The sequence below is a fragment of the Arachis hypogaea genome, chromosome 7, assembly GCF_003086295.3.
Source record: "Arachis hypogaea cultivar Tifrunner chromosome 7, arahy.Tifrunner.gnm2.J5K5, whole genome shotgun sequence".
NCBI lineage: Eukaryota > Viridiplantae > Streptophyta > Magnoliopsida > Fabales > Fabaceae > Arachis > Arachis hypogaea.
The window spans coordinates 33,530,749-33,551,116 of NC_092042.1; the positions used below are offsets into that span (position 1 = coordinate 33,530,749).

Sequence of the window (20,368 nt, forward strand, 5' to 3'; positions counted from 1 at the left end):
ACATAATACATGACGGAACACAATGGCGTCGTTTGATTCATGTAGCCAACCCCACTTAGTGGGACAAGACTTTATTGTATAATAAATAAATTTCTAATTATTAAAAAAAAACTCGTTGTCAGAGAAGCCCTTAACTTCTGGTATTGATGTTTCAATGACTGAAATTCTTTTAGTCTGGGAATGAACTCAAGGGTATTGAGAGGGGGTAGATGTAAATGAAAAATTCATTGTACATGTTAAATTATGCTAGCATCTGCCAAGAACCTTGGTCGAAGTTTGTAGCTGTTTTTTTAATACTCTTACACTGTAATCCTTCCTCCCTTAAAATATAGAGAGAGGATTGCCGCTAGTGTAATATGCTTCCTTGGAGTACAGTACAATATAATACAATGAATAAAATTTTAACATTATCAAAGTCAGCATCAGTATCAACATGAATCACTTAGAAGCCTTGTGGCCCTGTGTTTTGGTTTGGCTAGCTGCTGCCGACATTACACGCAGCCGACTCGCAATTTCAGTGAAGGAAGGCCGAGCTGCAGGGTTAGGCGCCCAACATTGCTCCATCAGTGTTCTCCATTCATTATCACAATAACTTGGAATTGTTGGCCTCAATGTGTTATTCACAATTCCACCTGCATTGAAAGGTAGAACATTATTTGCCAATATGAAAAGAAGATTACATACATAATAGGTGGCAAAAGGGGTAAAATCTAGAAGAACTTTAAATAACCACAGGAATATCATCAATGTGAAAAGGTAGGTACAAACAACTTGACCCAACACTAAGAAAGTTCTTATCTTGTTCCTAATCCTCTGTATCTACAACTAATCATATATCTTTTGGCAAATTTGCTGTTAAAACCATTGTCGGCATACTTTTCTTTTTCATAAGGTATATGCTACTTATTTTCTAAACCTCGCCTAAATTAACCCTAAGGGTGTGTTCGGTCAGGTGTAAAAATGAGGCAGGAATTTTTCATAGATTAGCTCCATATGTGATCCAAAGACAGACACCCTTAGGGTGAAACTTTCATGATAAGTTTCATGTGTAATTTGGGTAATTTCCCCTGCAGTTTTACCATACAACTAAGGGCTTGTTTGGGTGAGTTTCTAAGAAAAGATCTTTTTTTGAGTTATCTTTTTTTAAAAGATCTTATGAAAAAGTAAAAGTAATTTTATGTTTGGGTATCTCATGTACAAAGATCTTTTTATTTATCAATTATGTTTAGGTATAACAATATAAAAGTACTTTTTTGTTTATTTATTATATGAAAAACATTTTTCTTTAAGAAAAAAAAATCTTTTAAAAAAAGATGTAAATTACAGTTTCTCAAAAAAGATGTTTTTCTGATTTTTCTAGTGCTTTTACTTTTACTACTAGAAATTTGCCAAACACACTAAAAAATAAAAAAAGATCTTTTTTCAATAGAAAAAGATATTTTTTTATCAAAATAATGGCGCCCAAACAAGCACTAAAACATCGTGTTGTTACTCAAATTGAAACATATTTCACGAGGGTGCAACAAGACTCTCGTTCAGCTTCCAACACAGACAAGATAGAAGGAGCATAGGAATAGACCGTACCTATAATTGCACCATAGTGCATATTTGCGTATGGCTCCTCGCCCGTTAGAATCTCCCATAATACAATGCCAAATGAAAACACGTCAACCTGCAAAACAAAATTAATATAGACTGCAAATTTTAAAGAAAAACAGAGATGCATAAAGAAATGAAAATTTTAATTTCAAGACACTGATTTCCAAAATTATTGAGGGGGAAAAATCCAACCCATTAAGAAGGCAAGATTTTCAAAATTATAATAATAATGAATAAATAGGACAACTCTCATGTATAAACATACCAAACGGAATAGACTTTTGCTAAGTGAGATGATGACGATTTCATTAATTCATCATGTTTTTTGTAGAAAAAGTAGCTAATTAGTAATTAGAGACAAGTTAAAATCGAACCTTTTCTGAGACCTTGTTGCTGCTACCGTTCAGGAGCTCCGGTGCCATCCAGGGTAGAGTCCCCCGTACCCCACCAGACACCAATGTGTTTCGTTTGATTTTTGACAAGCCAAAATCACCAACCTGGGAAAGAAAATTTACGAGTCTTCTCAGCATTTCTACCAAATAATGAACAATGAATATTTTAAGTTCATAGAAAGTTGGACACCCAGCATAGATACCTTGCATATTGGCCTTAAAGGATCTTTTAAGTTAACAAGCAAATTATCACATTTTAAGTCAAAATGCACAATATTCTTTGAGTGCAAATATTCCATTCCAAAAGCTGCATCCATTGCAATAATCAGTCTCTTGCGACGATCAAGATACCTACAATGAAAAATCATGCTCGGATCCTTAGAGCTAACTCCATTAGGAAAACATGGATTCATGACCATACATTGTATGATACCATAAACTCAACTAATTTTAGAAGATACAAAACTATAAAGCAACATTAATGGAAATGTAAATAGATGCCTTCACAATGTGACAGGAGTTGTTATTAGAACATGACATTTATATAAAATAAACAAAAATGCTGTATAAACGTTAACTGCAATAACACTGCATAATACTTTAACTAAAATTAATACAATGAATAAAACCAATGCATCCCAGCCACTGTATATCTTTTAAAATAAAAATAAAAGAAAAAAAAAATTAGAAATACCAAAACTCTCAATCATTTGATTACCTATCCTTACGAAGTAATACATGCCTAAGGGAACCATCCACCATGAACTCTGTAACAGTGGCCATCGTTCCACCTGGTCCATCCTGGACTACACCATAAAATGCTACCACATTTGGATGATGAAGCTTGGAAAGAATGTCAGCTTCCCGCCAGAATTCTACAGTCTGAGAAACAAACCAAATATCATTTCAAATGTTCCTAAATATCTATCATTTATGACTGAAGCAATTTCAAATAAGTCTAGCAGACAGAAAGAAAAAACAACGGTAATCAACTACTACATTGTTAATATATATATATATATATATATATATATATATATATATAGAGAGAGAGAGAGAGAGAGAGAGAGAAGAAGAGAAAGGAACCAGAAATAGTGCATCAAATCCAACATAAATTTATTAAGTTACCAGTCTCTCTTGCTCAGATGAACGACCAGTGAAACAGCTTTTCTTTATTCTTTTAATTGCGACATCAGTTCCTCGCCATTTTCCATGATACACAGTCCCGAAGGTACCAGAACCCAGTTCCTTAAGCTCTTCAAGATCTTCATTCATTATTACCTACAAATTGCATAAGAACAAATGAACAATAAACTATATGAACTGGGAACGGGTCCCACCGTCCCAGCCAGTGTTCAACCAAGGCAATGAAATCATATATCCGAGGCCTTTGAATATTGCAAAGATATACGAAAGATCTAAATAATCAGAGTATACTTCAAATTCAAATGAGGCAGAAAAAGACCAGTGAAGAATTTGATTGAATTATCTGTAGAATTATCCTTGATCCACATGTCAAAATATGTTTACTGCAACTTAATAACCATGTCTATCGCAACTAATTTTCATGATTACTACACTCACAACGTTGATTATATACAAACAACCAAATATCAGAAAATTTATTTTGAATCAACTTCTAAATGAGGATCAGAGGGAGGGAAATCCCATAGGTAAAGGTAACAGTAAAAGGAAACCTAATAAAATTATACAGGAAATCAACAAAAAGAAATTTAAATATAAATGGTTTGAACATGATTTTGGTTCACAATAGAGTAGTATAGCATCATTTTGATCCATGTAAAGACTGGCCTTATGGAAATTCTTTAACAAAACCATTTTTAATTACTGTCCGGCCAGACCCCCAAGAGAAATGTCACAGCAGAAAAGAAACATTTCACATTCAAGAATCAGCATCTTACCTGCACGCCACTCATATCAATATCCCCTAAAGAAGGATCAAGCGGAGGCAGAGCACTCTTTCTTGCTTCAACCAATGCATCCTAAGTTAAAGCAACAAGGACTTCTGTCAGCAGATAAGTATACTTAAAAAGATTTGGAAAACCAAAATAATTAAAACCACACCTCAAATTCTGATTCTTGTGCCCTTGCATTTTCCATCATAGCATCAAACTGCATACTTTCAGCGTCATTCAATTGGGAATGATCATAGTTTGACTCAGGAACAGCCGTTTCTGTTCCAATTCTTCCATCTAAATCATTCTGATATTTTTCTTCAGCTGGTAGAGGTGTAACATGTTGAGTTCTATTATCTTCTTCCACCTTTCCCATCTCACCTGAAAAACCATGATCCTGGTCAATAAGGGACACATTATCTAACCCTTCTTGTGCCAGTTTATGAAAATATGACCAATGTTTAGGTTCATGATTTTCCATGTTTATGCTTAGACCCACTCCATCTGAGGTTAAAGGATGCCGACCAGAGGAACTTTCTTCCAGTAAAGCTTTAGAATACATATCTGTAAGCAATTCACGGGGAAATCGATCATCAATATCAATAAGAATGTCACCTTGTCCTTCTTTGGAAACATTTGAAGGATAATGCTGTGAATCACCATTGGTCGTAGCATTCCCATTTACAGAAACAGGCAATCCTTGCACAACAGAATCATCCTTAGAGTCCTTCACAGAAACACCACCCCAATCGATATCTGGAAGATTTGATGCTGGATCCTCAAGCTGCTTAACAGAAGGAACCTGTTGCAAAGTAGTTAAGTCTGACTTACTGCCCTGCTTCTCACCAAGCAGGGCTTTGTTATGGTTATCTTTACTGTTAATTTCACTTTCCAACTTAAGAACGTTATCCTTATTTATTGCATCTATGCTTCCTTCACTATTTGCCAACACCTGCTTCAACTCGGGCTTTACATGCTCACTCAACTTTGACTTTAGCTGTCCGCTTGCATCAGGCAATTGCTTTTGATGTTTAACAGCCCCATTATCAATTGTAATGCCGTCTGATTGCAAGGGCTTTGCTACGACCTTCGAATACTCAGTTACATTAGACAGATTTCCATCATGCAAGTTTTCACCAGATTCTGTCAGTGATTCTGTCGGGTTAACTTCAGAAAGTAATTCTGACACATTAAACTGAGAACCATGTGCATCATCTGACTTTGAAGACCGATTCAGCAACTCTATTTGCTCCCTTGGAATTCTTTCTGAATAGTAAACTCTTTTGGGAAGAGGAGGAGGGTGAAGACAACTCAAGTCAACTGCATTGGAGTGAGAATCAACGTAAGTTGGACCAAAGGTGCTCCTAGAAGTACACGAAGCCACTTCATCATCCTGAAGCTGGTCCTTTTTAGTTGGAGGCAATGAATACCCCTCTGGCACATTAACTGCAACTGATGCTTCAGGAAGATTATTTTTTGGGTAACCATCAAACAGTTGCACAGGAGCTGGAAGTGGTGTTTCTAATGAGAAAGCTTTCCCAGGGTCGCTTCCTTGTTGAATTGAAGTATTTGCCATCAGAGTTGTAGGTATTTCTGGACTTTGGACTTGTAATCCACTAGGTGGATAGATGTCGTTCAAAACCCCTTGTGGATTAATAACCACCTGGGTAGTGGGCATTGTAATAGGAGTCTCTCCAACAACAGGCATATAAGCAGGATTAAGGCCATATTGACCTCTCGCCTCCTCATGGTGCATCATTTGGTCACTGTGAAACAGAGGATAGGTTTCATAGGAATTTGGGGCCGTGGATAGCACTGGTTGCGAAGACTGACTATTCAAAGACAAGTCAAATTTGTTAGTCAAGGGAACATTGCTAACACCTTCAGATTCTACAGCAACTCTATTGGTCTCCCTCTCAATAGTTTGTCCATCCAATTCATGCACAACATCTGCTGAAAAGCCGACACCAATCAGGGTTGAGTTTCTCCTCGATCCCAAGTCCATTCCATTAACAGCAACAACATACTGGACCTCAGAATCATCCCCCATGCTACCAAGACCAAACTGAGCATCCTCCAAATCACTGATTGAGAACAAAAACATCCTAAGCTTCTGCGTTCCTTCTCTATCTTGTAGATGAGTGCATTCCTCCATCATATTCTGCAAATCCTCATCAGATGATACCGATACCAGAGCATCAAGATCTTCCCCAGGAAGCTGATACTTGATTACTTGAACCTGACTATAGATTAACAATGCTTTATGCATAAGCTCCTGCCAAGTAATGTCCTTTCTTATGCGAAGAATACGTGTATCACCTCCAACATACCTTAGCTTTCCATCACTAGGTCGTGGTAATATTCTACCACCAAAGCTGCAAAGAAACTTCATCATCAACAATGAGCTATCATAACCTCGAGAAGAGCCATATCTATGCACAAATTGTCTATTGTCTTGATTCAAGGAAGTAGTTGGTATTGATCGAATGGACCCATAATTACTTCTGTCCCCATATATTGATGTGTTTATTTTATCAAACTCTTTTGGATATTTGTCAACCACTGAGAGCATAGAGATGTCTGATCCACTTCCAGATCCAGCATGACCAATGCCTAACATGCCTTGCAGCTCCATATATCCCGTTGTATAATTGGAATCACCAACATTTGAAAATACAGGTTTCCCAAGATTCACCCTATCTCTCATAAATTCAAGTGCAAATTCCTCACCCGTCTGAATGGAGTAATTAAGTACAGGTTTAACTTCTGATTTATTGAGGTCAGGTGGTCTTCTGTTAGTATTACTGCCATCCATACGGTCATGTGTTACTGAGTGTGATCCATGGTGGAATTCAGTTCTAGGTTCCATGCTATTGCTCATAAGAGTTCTCTGGAATCCTGACGGTTCCATCACAGCATCTTCCTCTATACATATAAAAAAAAAAAAAAAGAAAAACAACAACAACAACAACAACAAAAATGTTTAGAAATTTTAGTAACATTGACCACTCTTTGTCATATAGAAATTTAAGAAGTATTATCTGCAACGGCAACATCGACCATATACTCCCTTCCCCCCAAAATGCAAAATTAAATGTAGAAGCAACAACCAGTAAACACCACAGCATTTAAGAGAAGAAGATTAATATTTGTCAAGCTAGATAAAGAACAGCGGCAAAGCCATATATAATAGCACCCTGCAGCTTTAGCTAAAAGATATAAATGATGGATTTGGAGCAGTGAACTCATACTATTCGGTATAAAACTCTTATCGGTAAATTATTAAATTTGAAACTAAAACTATTGTTTTGACCTGCCTATTGTTTTGACCTGCTCATTAAAATTGGGATATAAATTATTTTAACAATTAAATCAAGTGGTTAGAGCTCATTAAAATGGAATTAAGTAGGTTTTATTTTATAAATAGGCAATTAAGTATGTCAAAATTAGTTCATTAATGTATAGGATTTGTCAAACAAAAGCAACCCGATCCATGAGAAGATACAAGTAAATTATAGCATTCCAAACACACAGATCAAATCACATCCGACGGTGTTTCTAATGCCCTTCCATGGTGCTAAAGGCTTCTGGCTGGAATAACCAGGCATCACTGAGATCTGCAGAGCCCGTGAAAACCTTGTTAAGTCCTCCAGTAAACTAAGCAAGTAACACGTCTAGTTCTGAAGCTATAAAATACTGTATCAACTTCTGAATACTTGCAAGCTCTGCATTCATTTAGCCTCTGAAGTTCAAATTCGAATGTTTTGAATTTCGTTTTTATCATAAGAACAATAAACTTAGAAAGCCAATTGCGCTAGGGCTCAATGAACTAGCTATCGTAGATTCAAAGTCAGAATTGCTAGTAACATCCAAGCACAGACCATTACAAAACACAATATCAAATCCAAATTACAAAATAAACTAAGAACGAACTTAATTTATTAGATTTGGTCATAATCAAGATTAATCCTTAAACAGAAGAATCCATTCAACGCCACAAGATTAAAAATCTGGGGTTGTAACTTAAATATCCGAACCTCACAATAAAGTATACAAAAGAACAAAACCCAAAACAATATAAGGAAAGAAAATAATAATATTTTATCAAACATATAATGAAAGAACCTAAAAAGGGACATAATATGAAACTGAATCTTAGCTAGACGCTACTCAATAAGAGGAAAACAAGAAAAAGGACAAAACTTTCTTACCTAAATGCTCCAATTCGAAAGCTGAAGCTACGATTCAACTAGGGACCAAAGGGAAAGCTCCATTTTTGCATATGAAAAATGACAATTAAAGGGAAAACAGGAACTCACGTTTTCTTTTATTTTCTATTTCTTCTTCAAATGGTATTTTCACGCATCAAATTTCGCTTCACACACTGCGAATCAACTTGCACTTCGCTTCAAGTTCAATCCTTGCAGCTACAAAAGAAGGCTCTCTCTCTCTCTCTCTCTCTCTCTCTCTCTCTCTCTCTCCACCAGTTGCACCGTCCTTTCCGTTTTCGATGTGCTTACAGGATTTTTTTATTGTTTATTATTTACTATAATAATTTTTGTTTTCCCGTGTCTAGTCAACCGAGAAATAGTGAAATACCATACCGGCCAAGTTCCTAAACTGCCCCGTCAAGTGTTAACCTAATGGTTCCTTTCAAGTTCTTATTTGATGAATATATAGGCCAATTCTTTATTTCTTTTAGTACAGATGGAGGGAAAAATCTGCAAATGTAGATTTGTATTAGAGAAATAACTGAATAACAAGTGTTCGTTTAAAGTTTGAGGATCATTTAGTAGCAGTGGCACTATTGTCATCAGAAGCTAGTGGATGGTAGCGTGATTTTTGAGATTAAGAGGATTTGATTAAATTAATTAGAAGTTATGTCATTACTTATTAGTTGGGCGAATAAATGATCATTTATACTCATGAAAGATGAAAATGCTGACATTTGTACCTATGATAGTTTGAAACTAAACTTATATCCATGATAGATGCTCTCTGTGTGACAAAAGTGTTTTGACTTGGATCTGAACTTGGTTCGTGAGAATCCGATCCTAGATGGCACTTCCACCCCCCAAACTCATATCTTACGTGGATCTGAACGTTGATATATGAGAGGGGGGAAGGTTGAACGCATCAAATCGAAACCCTAGGTAGCTTCTTCCTCCAATACAAACCATACCCCAGAAAATCGATGCTTGTTGAATCTCATTGAGTGTGAAGTGCACCCACGGTCATAAAGAATTAGCTTGTAACCCCCGCAATGTCTTTCCGCAGATTTAACTCTGCTGCAAATGATGGTAGTCGCAGTAGTTCTTCAAGTTCGAAGAAGATGAAGGCGAAGAAGCTGGATGGCAGATGCTTCTGTGGCAGAGAGGTTACGTTGATGGAGTCTGGCACGATGACGAACCCTAATAGATGGTTCATCAAATGTTCTCTATGGGCGGTAATGGCCAGACGCTGTTGGAATTGAGGTGAGAAAGTTTTCTTTGAATTTAAGTTGACCAATGGGTGCGTTTTTTGTTTTGTCAGACAAGAGACTGCAAATACTTTGTATGGGTTGATGAAATCGAAGAAGGATGGGAGGGCATAGTAAGATGTTTAGCCAAAAGACATTCGGAGACTTCTTATGCAAGGTATGATGATGGGTTCACTGTCACTGAACCTAGGGAAAATCAGCAAGCACCATCAATTTTGGCGAGAAAGATAGATAAATTTAGGGGTGAAATTAGAGGTGAAATTAGGGGAATTAGAGTGTTGCTTTTATGTATTTCGTAATAAAAATATAAAATTTGTATGGAGTTGGGGTCTTTTGTTAATCATGAGAGAGTGAATGTATTTCCTGATTTTGACATAGACAGTTTGAATCTATTGCTGCCATGTAAGTTTCTTTTGATAAAGTTTATTGCCAGATACTTGGATATGCACATGAATCTTTGTTTTCTACTTAAAGAATCATAATTAAGCTGAATCTGTGACTTAGAAACTTGATGGTTGTGGTTATGAATTATAAAATCAGAAGAAGGTACTGTTAGAATAATGATAATGTTAATGTTAACCATAAAAGAGTTGGGAACACTTATACATAGATGCTGCAACTTAAAGTATAACCTAAAAACCAGCATAACTAACTCAACAAATGGACTGACCATGAAAATGCATAACCAAAAAACATAGTTAATTACATCAAAAATAGCAAAACATGTCAGAAAAACTGAAATAGCACTGTTGATTACACACTAAAATAGTAAAATAAACCAATCAAAAACCAACTATAAGTAGTATATAAGTAATGTTGATTACATCAAAATATCAAAACACAGTCAAAATAGAGCCTATGACATTGGTGTCAAGTTACTGCTCCCGCTCGAGACACCATATTTTGCTCCGCCTGATGCACCTCTCCTGCCTCGACCTCTTCCTTCACCTCTGCCTCTAATAGCTGTGCCTCGCCCTCTAGAATTTGCAGCCACACCAGGTGTCGGCATGAACTGCATGAACCGTGTGGTTATCCCTGCACTAGCACCTTGCAGTGGATGAGGGGTTGTTTGAGAGTTGTGTGTGGACGGGATTGTGGATGGATTCTTGGGAGATGGTGTAGATGCTTGTGGTGTATGTGCAGTCGGGGGGGAGGGGGGTCGTTTGACACTTCTCCTTTCAGGTTGTCTTTTGGTTGCTCCATTGGTTGTTGGAGTCTGGGGCTGTGTGCTTGCTGGTGGTGGCATTGGGGGCGGTTGCTGGATTCCAAAAAAACAACCAAATCTAATGTATGAGTGATTAAACAAGTGTAATTAAGGAATTTAATAAAGCAATGAACTAACTTGTGCAGGTTGGGGTGCTGTGAAACCGTTTCTTACTTCAGTTGCTGCTGCTTCAGCCTCCGCAGCTTCTAATGTCTCCTCCCAGTACATTTCAGCCAGCATATCCTCATCCTCATCACTTGCAAGGACTTGGGGTGCAGCACCCCCTTCACCCATTGCTTCCTTTCTCTTCTTACAGCTTCTCTTGTTGTGACCAGCCTATGAAAAACAGGTACTAATTAAAATGTGTCACAGGAATTTATAGAGCTGTAATAATTTACTGAACACACCTGGAGCCAATATTTGCATACAATGGTGCCAATCCTTCTATTTGTTCTATGAGGGTCACTCTTGTCTTTAGGGGCATCATTTCTTTTGTCTCTCTTGGTTGAAGGTCTTCCGATTGATTTTTTGTACCGTGGTGGCAGAATGGGTAGGGTGTCAAAGTGCTCCCAGAACTCTTGGCTTGGAACTGGATGCATTAAAGTTTGATATGCTGCATTATAAGCACCCATCGTGAGCTAGTTATGTGCATACTCTTTGGGTCTTCTATTTCGGTAAGCTAAAGCAGCACATGCATGTCTACAAGGTAGCCCAGTCAGTTGTCAGAGTTAACAATAGGTTCAGAGACATTGGCATCAGAGGGAGTGACTTGGTCTGAACCATCAGTGTGGGAAGGTTGCTGGTCATGCTCAATAGGATGGGAAGCTTCAGAGACATTTGCTTCAAAGGGAAGGATTGGGTCTGTCCCATGAGTTTGGGATGGTTGCTGATCATACTCAAGAGGTGGCTGAAAAGGTTGGGACTGAGTTGATGGTGGTTCATCCGGTTGGACTGGTGTTAGAGGAGGTTGGAAAATCTTATTTGCTTCATATGTTGCTGAAGGTACTGGATTTGGTATCTGTTGGGGCACTGTCAAACTGTCCTCATTTTGGGCAACAACATCAGCTGGGTTGTTCTCTTGATAGGCCTCTTCCATGGGCTGGGTCTCACCACTTATTTGGGCCTGCTTCACAACTTAGACATTACTAGCTACCTCAGCACCGTCATCATCTTCCACTACTGCCAATCTTCTTCTTGGAGTCTTCTTTGGAGTTGGTACTGTAAAAATCGCAACTAATCACCCGGTTAATTAAGTGATTAATTGCCCAAAGTAGATTCCAAAAAATTAGAGAGAGAATTTGAGGATTTAAAGGTGATTTTCGGATTCAGTGGGTCTTTCTGAGTCAGAAATGTGCTTTTTGCGAAAAATCGTAAAAAACCGCAAACTGGTAATTAAACCGGTTCAAGTCTACCCGGTACCGCATGAGAAAAGTGAAAACCGTCAAAAACCTTAGAAAAACATTAGAAGTTGAAAACCGGGCATTAATTTTAAAGGTTTGGCCCGAAGTTGGGCTAAACGGGCTAAAAACGCTAACGGTTTGGACCAGACCCAAGTTGGGCCCAAGCTCAACATATAAAAGGCTCATTAAGTGAACCAAACCAGCCACAACTCCATTAAACACACACACACATCAGAAAAGAAAAGAGGGAGAGGAGAAGAGAAAACACTATTCACTCTCCACTTCAACTTGTAATATCTTGAGCTACGGTGCTCCGATTTGTGTACCGTCAGTGGATACGCGTTCCTTGTGAAGAGCTCTACAAAACCCATATAAGAAACTTGTAAGAAAATCTTGAATCTCTCTCAGTTTCTCTCCTCAAAATTTTGGGTTTATAGGGTTTTTGATTAAATGAGTTTTTGTGATTTTGGATGTTTAGGTTTGCTCTAATCCTTGCTTAGCCTTGGATTCTTGCTATTAAATCTATGGGAAAAGGTAAGAGCCACTAAACCCTTGTGAATTTATGTTCAATTGAAACCTTAGGTTGATTTGAGGTGATTTACATGTATCTAGTTTGATTACTGTGGCTTTAGGAGCTTTTGGAACTTAATTGTTCTTAGTGGAGTGGAATTGAAAGCTTGGATTGTGGTTGGAAGCTTGTTTGTGCTAATTTGGAGATTTGGTGCATATAAAGAATCGGCCAAGGTATGGTTTTGGTTTTCTCTATGTAGTATATAATATTCATGGACACTTAGGCTAGTGACCCATAGGATAGGTTTGGAAATTTTATGTTGTTGATGATTGTTTGTGTTGATGAGGTATAACAATTTGATGTTGTTTTTAAATGATGAAGTTGAGATATGATGGATGTTTATGAATGAGTATTGTTAAGTATTGAATTGAAATCATGGTTGGGTTGATGATGAGAATTAATGATGATATGATAATGATTGGTGGATATGTTGTATATGTTATGATTGAGATTTTGGATAATGAAATGTGAAAGAAAATGTGGTATGATTGAATGTAATATGATACAAAGGTCAATCTTGATGAAAAGTGGGGTTTTGAATGGTTTGGTATGGTTTTGGAAGGTGTATGGTAAGAGAATGAGGAAATTGTGAAGTTTGGTAATATTAGCTTTTTGGTAAACTTTGTTTGATCATAACTTTTGCCTTGGCTTTTGAAATTGATTGAAATTTATTTAGAAATAAAGATCTTTGAAAACCCTTTAAATCGATATAAAGTTTGCAAAATTTGGAATTTTGTAGAGGAAGTTATGATCATTCAAAGTTGGTGTTAAAAATCTGAAATTTTGCAAAGTTGCAGAATTTCATGATTTCTGATATGTGCGGACACACACCCTTGTGCGGGCGCACACCCTGTGGAAATTTTGATCTGTGTGCGTTCTGGTTGCCGCGCTAACACAGTTGTGCGCGCACATATCTAAGAGAAAATTTCAACCTGTGCGGACGCACAGGCCTATGCAGACGCACACGTTGGGAAGGCCATTCTGTTAGGGGCGCTGGCACAGGTTGTGCGAGTGAACAGATTATGTAAGTTTTGCCACCTGTGCGTACGCACACCCCTATGCGTACGCACACGCCTATGCGTACGCACACATTTTAAAATTTCCAAGCGTGCGCACGCACAGACCCCTGTGTGGCCGCACACGTCTTGTTTCTCAAATTTACTCGTTTTTCAACTAGTTTACCTTCCCAACAAATTTGTAAGCTTCTATGACACCATTTTAAGACTTTTGGGCTTGGTTTTGAGTCTTAGCAAACGGAGGCCTAGGTTTCTTGGGAGTTGAGGATGGTTTGATGTCATATAAAGGGTGTTGGATATATGAGATGAGAAATTATGATTTGTTGATGTTCGGAAACTAAATTGTGAATGGACAGTGGTGGAGATAAGTCGGGGACTTGGATTGAGATGATGGATCTCTGTATACTAAAAATGCTTTTTGAAAATCACTGAAATAATGTTTTTACTAAGATTAAGAGACGCTATGCGCCCTGAAGAACTGAAGATTGATGGTTTAGAAGTTATAATAAATTCTCGTTGCAAGTATAGTTTCTAAACCAAGCAATCAACCTTTCTTACAAACGTTTTGGTTGTCACAAGTAACAAACCCCTAAATAAATTGATAATCGAATTATTCAAACCTCGGTCGTCTTCTCAAGGAATTGCAGGGAGGTGTTCTTATTATTGGTTATGGAAAACAGTGTTTTTGGGGTTTAAAAAGGTTTTGAACAAGAGAGATGGATTGTAGAAATTAATAAATTAATAATGAAGAAATTTCTTGGCAAGGTATGAAAACTGGAAGTCCTATCCTAGTTATCCTTATCAATGGTGATGAGAATTATACTGTTGCTTCCAGTAAGTCAACCTCTAACTACGAAGGTCAGTTAAGTGGACAAATTAATTTAATACCTAAAGTCCTAGTCAACTCCTTAAGGAAAGACTAGAGTTATAGGAATCTAAATTAATCAGCAAGAATAATAATTATCAATCACGATGAGTTTGATAACTCAAGAGTTACCAATTAATGAACCAAAGCCAATAGTAAATAATCTAAATTAAAAATAAGGAAAAATAATCATGAGTCTGAAATACCTCAAATTATATTAATGCTCCTTGTTTTCGAAAATTTTGGAGGGAAAACACCAAAGAACACCAAACTTAAAATTTTAAGATCAAAACACAAAGAAGACTCAAGAACACTTTGAAGATTCACAAGAACAATAAGAACAAAAGAAAGAACACCAAACTTAAAATTTTTAGAAAACTTCAATAAAATTTTCAAAAATTATAAAAATATTAACAAGAAAACAGCAAACTGAAAGTTTAGCACAAGATTAATCAAGAAAAATTATTTTTGAAAAAGATTTTAAAAAAGAAGATACCCAATTACCAAGAACATAAACCAATACTCTAGCCAATTGAGCTGTAAATGTAACACTTGTTTTGAAGATATATATATATATATATATATATATATATATATTTGGAAGACTAATGCTTTGGAAAAAAAAACACAAGAAAAACAAGAAAAGACACAGGACAAGAAAAACAGAAGATCAAACAAGAAAAATAAACAAGAACAACTTGAAAATCAAAGAAGAATAAAGAACATAAATTCGAAAAATTAAAAGGAAAATATAAAATATGCAATTGACACCAAACTTAGAACAAAACACTAAACTCACAAAAAAATTGAAAATTGATAAAGAAAAATAATAATTTTGAAAATTTTTGAAAAGAAAATAAAGGACTCAGATTTAATGACTCTATAGCAACAATACTCTATTCCTAATCTAAGCAACAAAATAAACCCTTAGTTGTTCAAACTCAAATAATCCCCGGCAACGGCGCCAAAAACTTGGTGCATGAAATTGCAATCACACTTTTTGCAATCCGCACAACTAACCAGCAAGTGCAATGGGTCGTCCAAGTAATACCTTACGTGAGTAAGGGTCGAATCCCACGGAGATTGTTGGCTTGAAGCAAGCTATAGTTATCTTGTTGATCTTAGTCAGGATGCCAAAAGGGTTCTTTCATTTTAATTGTAAAAAGTCAAAGGGCATAAAATAAATACTTATTGTGCAATAATGGAGAATATGTTGGGGTTTTGGAGATGCTTTGTCCTCTTTATTTCAGCTTTTCTCTTATACTCCTCTTCACACACGCAAGGCTCATTCCATGGCAAGCTGTATGTAGGGTGTCACCGTTGTCAATGGTTACTTCCCACCCTCTCAGTGAAAATGGTCCAAATGCTCTGTCACAGCACGGCTAATCATCTGTTGGTTCTCGATCATGTCGGAATAGAATCCATTGATTCTTTTGCATTTGTCATCACGCCTAACACTCGCGAGTTTAAAGCTCGTCACATTCATCCAATCCTAGAATCCTACTCGGAATACCACAGACAAGGTTTAGACTTTCCGGATTCTTATTAATGCCGCCATCAATTCTAGCTTATACCACGAAGATTTTGATTAAGGAATCTAAGAGATACTCATTCAATCTGATGTAGAACGGAGGTGATTTTCAGGCACACGTTCATGGATTGAGGATGGTGATGAGTGTCACGGATCATCACCTTCTTCATAGTGAAGCGCGAATGAACATCTTAGATAAGAACAAGCATGTTTGAATGGAAAACAGAAGTAATTGCATTAATTCATCGAGACGCTGCAGAGCTCCTCACCCCCAACAATGGAGTTTAGAGACTCATGCCGTCAAAGAGTATAAAATTCAGATCTAAAAATGTCATGAGATACAAAATAAGTCTCTAAAAGTTGTTTAAATACTAAACTAGTAACATAGGTTTACAGAAAATGAGTAAACTAAGATAATTGGTGCAGAAATCCACTTCTGGGGCCCACTTGGTGTGTGCTGGGGCTGAGACTTAAGCTTCTCACGTGCCTAGGCTATTTCTGGAGTTGAACGCCAGGTTGTAACTTGTTTCTGGCGTTGAACTCTAACTTGCAACCTGTTTCTGACGCTGAAGGCCAGACTGCAACATGGAACTGGCGTTGAACGCCAATTTACGTCATCTATCTTTGCACAAAGTATGCACTATTATATATTTCTGGAAAGCCCTGGATGTCTACTTTCCAACCCAATTGAGAGCACGCCAATTAAACTCCTGTAGCTCCAAAAAATCCATTCCGAGTGCAGGGAGGTCAGAATCCAACAACATCAGCAATCCTTTTTCAGCCTAAATCAGATTTTTGCTCAGCTCCCTCAATTTCATCCAAAAAATACCTGAAATTATAGAAAAACACACAAACTCATAGTAAAGTCCAGAAATATGAATTTTGCCTAAAAACTAATAAAATTATACTAAAAACTAACTAAAACATACTAAAATCTACATGAAATTACCCCCAAAAGCGTATAAAATATCCGCTCATCAGCGTCACTGTGATTTCTTCCATTTCACGCGGTCGCGTGAGCCATGCGACTGCGCAACTTCCTGCTGGTCATCTCCTCAATTCCTTGTGTTCCTTCCACTTTTGCACGCTTCCTCTTCATTTCTTACGCCATTCATGCCCTATGAAGCCTGAAACAGTTAGCACATAGATCACGGCATCGAATGGTACGAAGGAAAATAAAAACATACATTTAAAAGGTCTTTAGGAAGCAAGTTTTCAATCATAGAATATTTTTAGGAAGGAATTGTAAATATATGCAAATCATATGAATAAGTGGGCGAAGACTTGATAAAACCACACAATTAAATACAATATGAATCATAAAATAGTGGTTTATCAACCTCCCCACACTTAAACATTAGCATGCCCTCATGCTAAGCTCAAGAGAAGCTATAAAGGAGTGAAGACAGAATGGTAGGATGTATGAAATGCAACCTATCTATATGAATGCAACTAAATGCAAAATGTTTCTACCTACTTGGTCAAGGTAAATAAATCTTTCAAGAACATGCATGAACTGGATTTCACTAATTCAAATCATAAAAATGAAGAACAAATAACTTGCAAGAAGAAGATAGCTCATGAAACCAGGGAACATAGAATTAAGCACTGAACCCTTAATGGTAGTGTATATCATTCTAACTCTCAAGTCTAGGGTCAATTCTCTCAATTCTCTACTAATATTGCTTTCTATAGCTTGCTTTTCATCTAATAATCAACAAAAAATTTAATGCACCAATACACAAATCAAGAGGTCTTTTAAGGGTTATAATGGGGTTAGGGTCAAGGTAGGATTGTATTTGGCCAAGTGGACTAAAATCTGAATCCTTAATTAACATAAACTTTCCACCTAACTTAGGACAATCCATGTAATATAAAATCAATAACTACCCATTAACTGCATTTACTACATATTTATGCATTCCAAGTTTTGAGTACAGTACATATGCATTCCTATTGCCATTTACTTTGGGGCATTTTGTCCCTTTTTTATTTTTCTTTTCTTTTTTCTCTTTTTTTTCTATTTTTCTTTTCTTAATAATTTTTTTTCAATGCATATGATTAAGGTTTTGAATGCATAAACATGTTCTTAACATTTTTCACATTTTCACACAAAGTCTAACATTCTCAATTCTCAAACGAAACGTTTCCAAACTCACTTTTCCCACACTTAATTCATGAGCACTATCACTAGTCTAAGCTAATCAAGAATTCAAATTAAGGACATTTTGTTTTCCGTTTAGAGTTAGTGATTAGCTAAAGTAAAGAACAAGGGGTAAAATAGGCTCAACATTGGTTTGCAAAGGATAATAAAAGGTAAGGCCATATGGGTATGTAAGCTCAGTGAAATAAGGCCTCAATCATATAAGTGTATGCATACATCAAATAATGGAAATATAGAATTAAGCAAGACAAAGATCACAATTTTAGAGAGAAAAACACACACCAAAAATAAAATATTGGTTGGTAAAATGCAACCAATCAAGTAGGCTCAAAATCTCACTAGTTTTGTGTGTTCGAGCTCTAAATAATGTTCCAAAATAATATTTCTTCAAACAAGTTTGTCAAAAAGTTTTTAATTTAAATTAGTGAAATACTATAAAAAGTTTCTTGAAAAAGAAAATATTACTTCAACCAAGTAATGGTAATATATGCACAAAATCAAATAAACATGCAAATGCAACAACTAATTTAAACGTTGGTGTTGAGACAGGAAGGTACTAACCCACGGAGATTGGTATCGACCTTCCCACACTTAAAGAGTGTACCATCCTCGGTGCATGCAAAGCTGTACAGGTGGGCGGGGGTTGTGGTTCCTCAGCTGGTGCTCTTAGTAGAGTCTTTCTCTTTACCTTTCCTGGTGGCCATCCTGAAAAGGGAGAAGAGTAAGGGACATTAAGTCAAAGGGATAGAGCAGAGAGGAGGGCAATATGAGTGATAATCATGCCAAAGTAAAGAAGAATATCGTTAACACATGGTCGCGACTCCATGAAATTAGGACAACAATGGAAACAGGGCATGATAAATTGAGGCAATTAGATGCAAGATGTTTATTGGCATGCTGGCAAAGGCATGAGTAGCATACATCAAGCATTAAAAGCCATAATGTATTATTAGTCGTAAGAAACAAACAATAATGTTTGTATTGACAATGATATTCTATTAATAAAATAGTGGAAAGGGTTTTGTGAAAAACAGGCATTAGAGTAGAAGGATAGACTAATGAAGAATGCATAATGCCATACGGGCTTTTTCATAAACACTTAGCATGCATGGTAAATAAGTTATTGAAAGTGTTAAATTGAACATGCAAGCAACCCTATAAAAAGCAATATATAATTGTCAAACAATTCCTTAATAATTCACAAGCAAAATATGGAAAATAATTACCGAAATAAATTTCCAACACCAAATAAAAGAAAAAGAAAGAAAAAGAAAGGAAGGAAGAAAGAAATAAGAAGGGAAAGAAAAGATTTAGATTTAAGGAAGAAAAGATAAGATATTTGACTGATTTGGATAGGCTATGCGGCGCTGGTGATGCGGACGCGTGAGTGACGCGTTCGCGCGGATAGCGCTTCTATGAAATGACGCGGACGCGTCATCTACGTGGTCACGTGGATCGATTTGTGCTATTAGCGCGAGGGCAGCCTCGCGGTCGCGCAACTCTCTGTTTGAAACTCATATTGCCAAATCTTTGGGTGACGCGGTTGCGTGGTTGACGCGATCGCGTGGATGGCTTAAATTTGAAAACGGCGCGGACGCGTGGCGCACGCGTACGCGTGGCAGGGCTTGTGCTTCTAGCACGAGTCCAGCCCAATTCTAGCTCAACTTTCGGCCATACACCCTTTTCGTCGATTTTGAGGGACGCATTCGCGTGGGTGATGCGGACTCGTGGGAGGCGTTTTTTCCACATGACGCAGACGCGTCATCGACGCGGTCACGTGGACCAATGTGTGCCAAAGGCACGCTTCTAGCCGCGCTTTTGCGTGACTCTCTATTCAATTTTGTTTTCTTCCCAACGCACCTATGACGCGGACGCGTTGGCGACGCTGGCGCGTCGCGTGCGAAATTTTTTTTGTTTTTATTTTATTTTATTTTATTTTTTATGCAGTATGCAGAATGCAAAATGCAATGAATGTTATGCAAAACTTTCAGGTTCAAACAAAATTCAAAAATAGACTAAAATGAAAAAGGGACGATCATACCATGGTGGGTTGTCTCCCACCTAGCACTTTTAGTTAAAGTCCTTAAGTTGGACATTTGATGAGCTCCTTCTCATGGTGGCTTATGCTTGTACTGATCTAGGAATCTCCACCAATGTTTGGAATTCCAACAGCCTTCAGAGTCCCAAATGAGGCATGTAAAGCCCTTAGGTGAGTTTAAACAGGCTTCAAG

The 20,368-nt window shown here is 37.1% G+C and overlaps 1 protein-coding gene across 4 annotated transcripts; it reads right to left on the reverse strand.

The window, feature by feature from the left end:
- Window positions 1-212: 212 nt before the first annotated feature.
- LOC112702919 (uncharacterized) lies at window positions 213-8,771 on the reverse strand. 4 transcript variants are annotated; one of them, XM_025754156.3, is made up of 10 exons: window positions 8,119-8,668; window positions 4,523-6,832; window positions 4,077-4,288; window positions 3,914-3,994; window positions 3,120-3,272; window positions 2,710-2,873; window positions 2,195-2,342; window positions 1,974-2,096; window positions 1,585-1,672; window positions 213-632 (listed from the first exon to the last, which is right to left on the reverse strand). In XM_025754156.3, exons 2-10 carry the CDS (start codon window positions 6,816-6,818, stop codon window positions 439-441), a joined length of 3,459 nt encoding a protein of 1,152 aa, XP_025609941.1. In that variant the 5' UTR covers window positions 6,819-6,832; window positions 8,119-8,668; the 3' UTR covers window positions 213-438. The 4 variants fall into 4 exon arrangements, with proteins under 4 accessions (XP_025609941.1, XP_072055469.1, XP_025609939.1 ...); XM_072199368.1 differs by having other exon boundaries at window positions 8,227-8,610; XM_025754154.3 differs by having other exon boundaries at window positions 4,077-6,832; window positions 8,119-8,771.
- Window positions 8,772-20,368: the final 11,597 nt, after the last annotated feature.

Coding starts and splice junctions, on each gene's coding strand:
- LOC112702919 (XM_025754154.3), bottom strand. CDS start 6,818: ATGGAACCGTCAGGATTCCAGAGAACTCTTATGAGCAATAGCATGGAA. Junction 2,343..2,709: donor GTATTACTTCGTAAGGATAG/GTAATCAAATGA, acceptor TTTTCATTGTAG/GTATCTTGATCGTCGCAAGA. Junction 2,097..2,194: donor CTTTAAGGCCAATATGCAAG/GTATCTATGCTG, acceptor TTTCTTTCCCAG/GTTGGTGATTTTGGCTTGTC.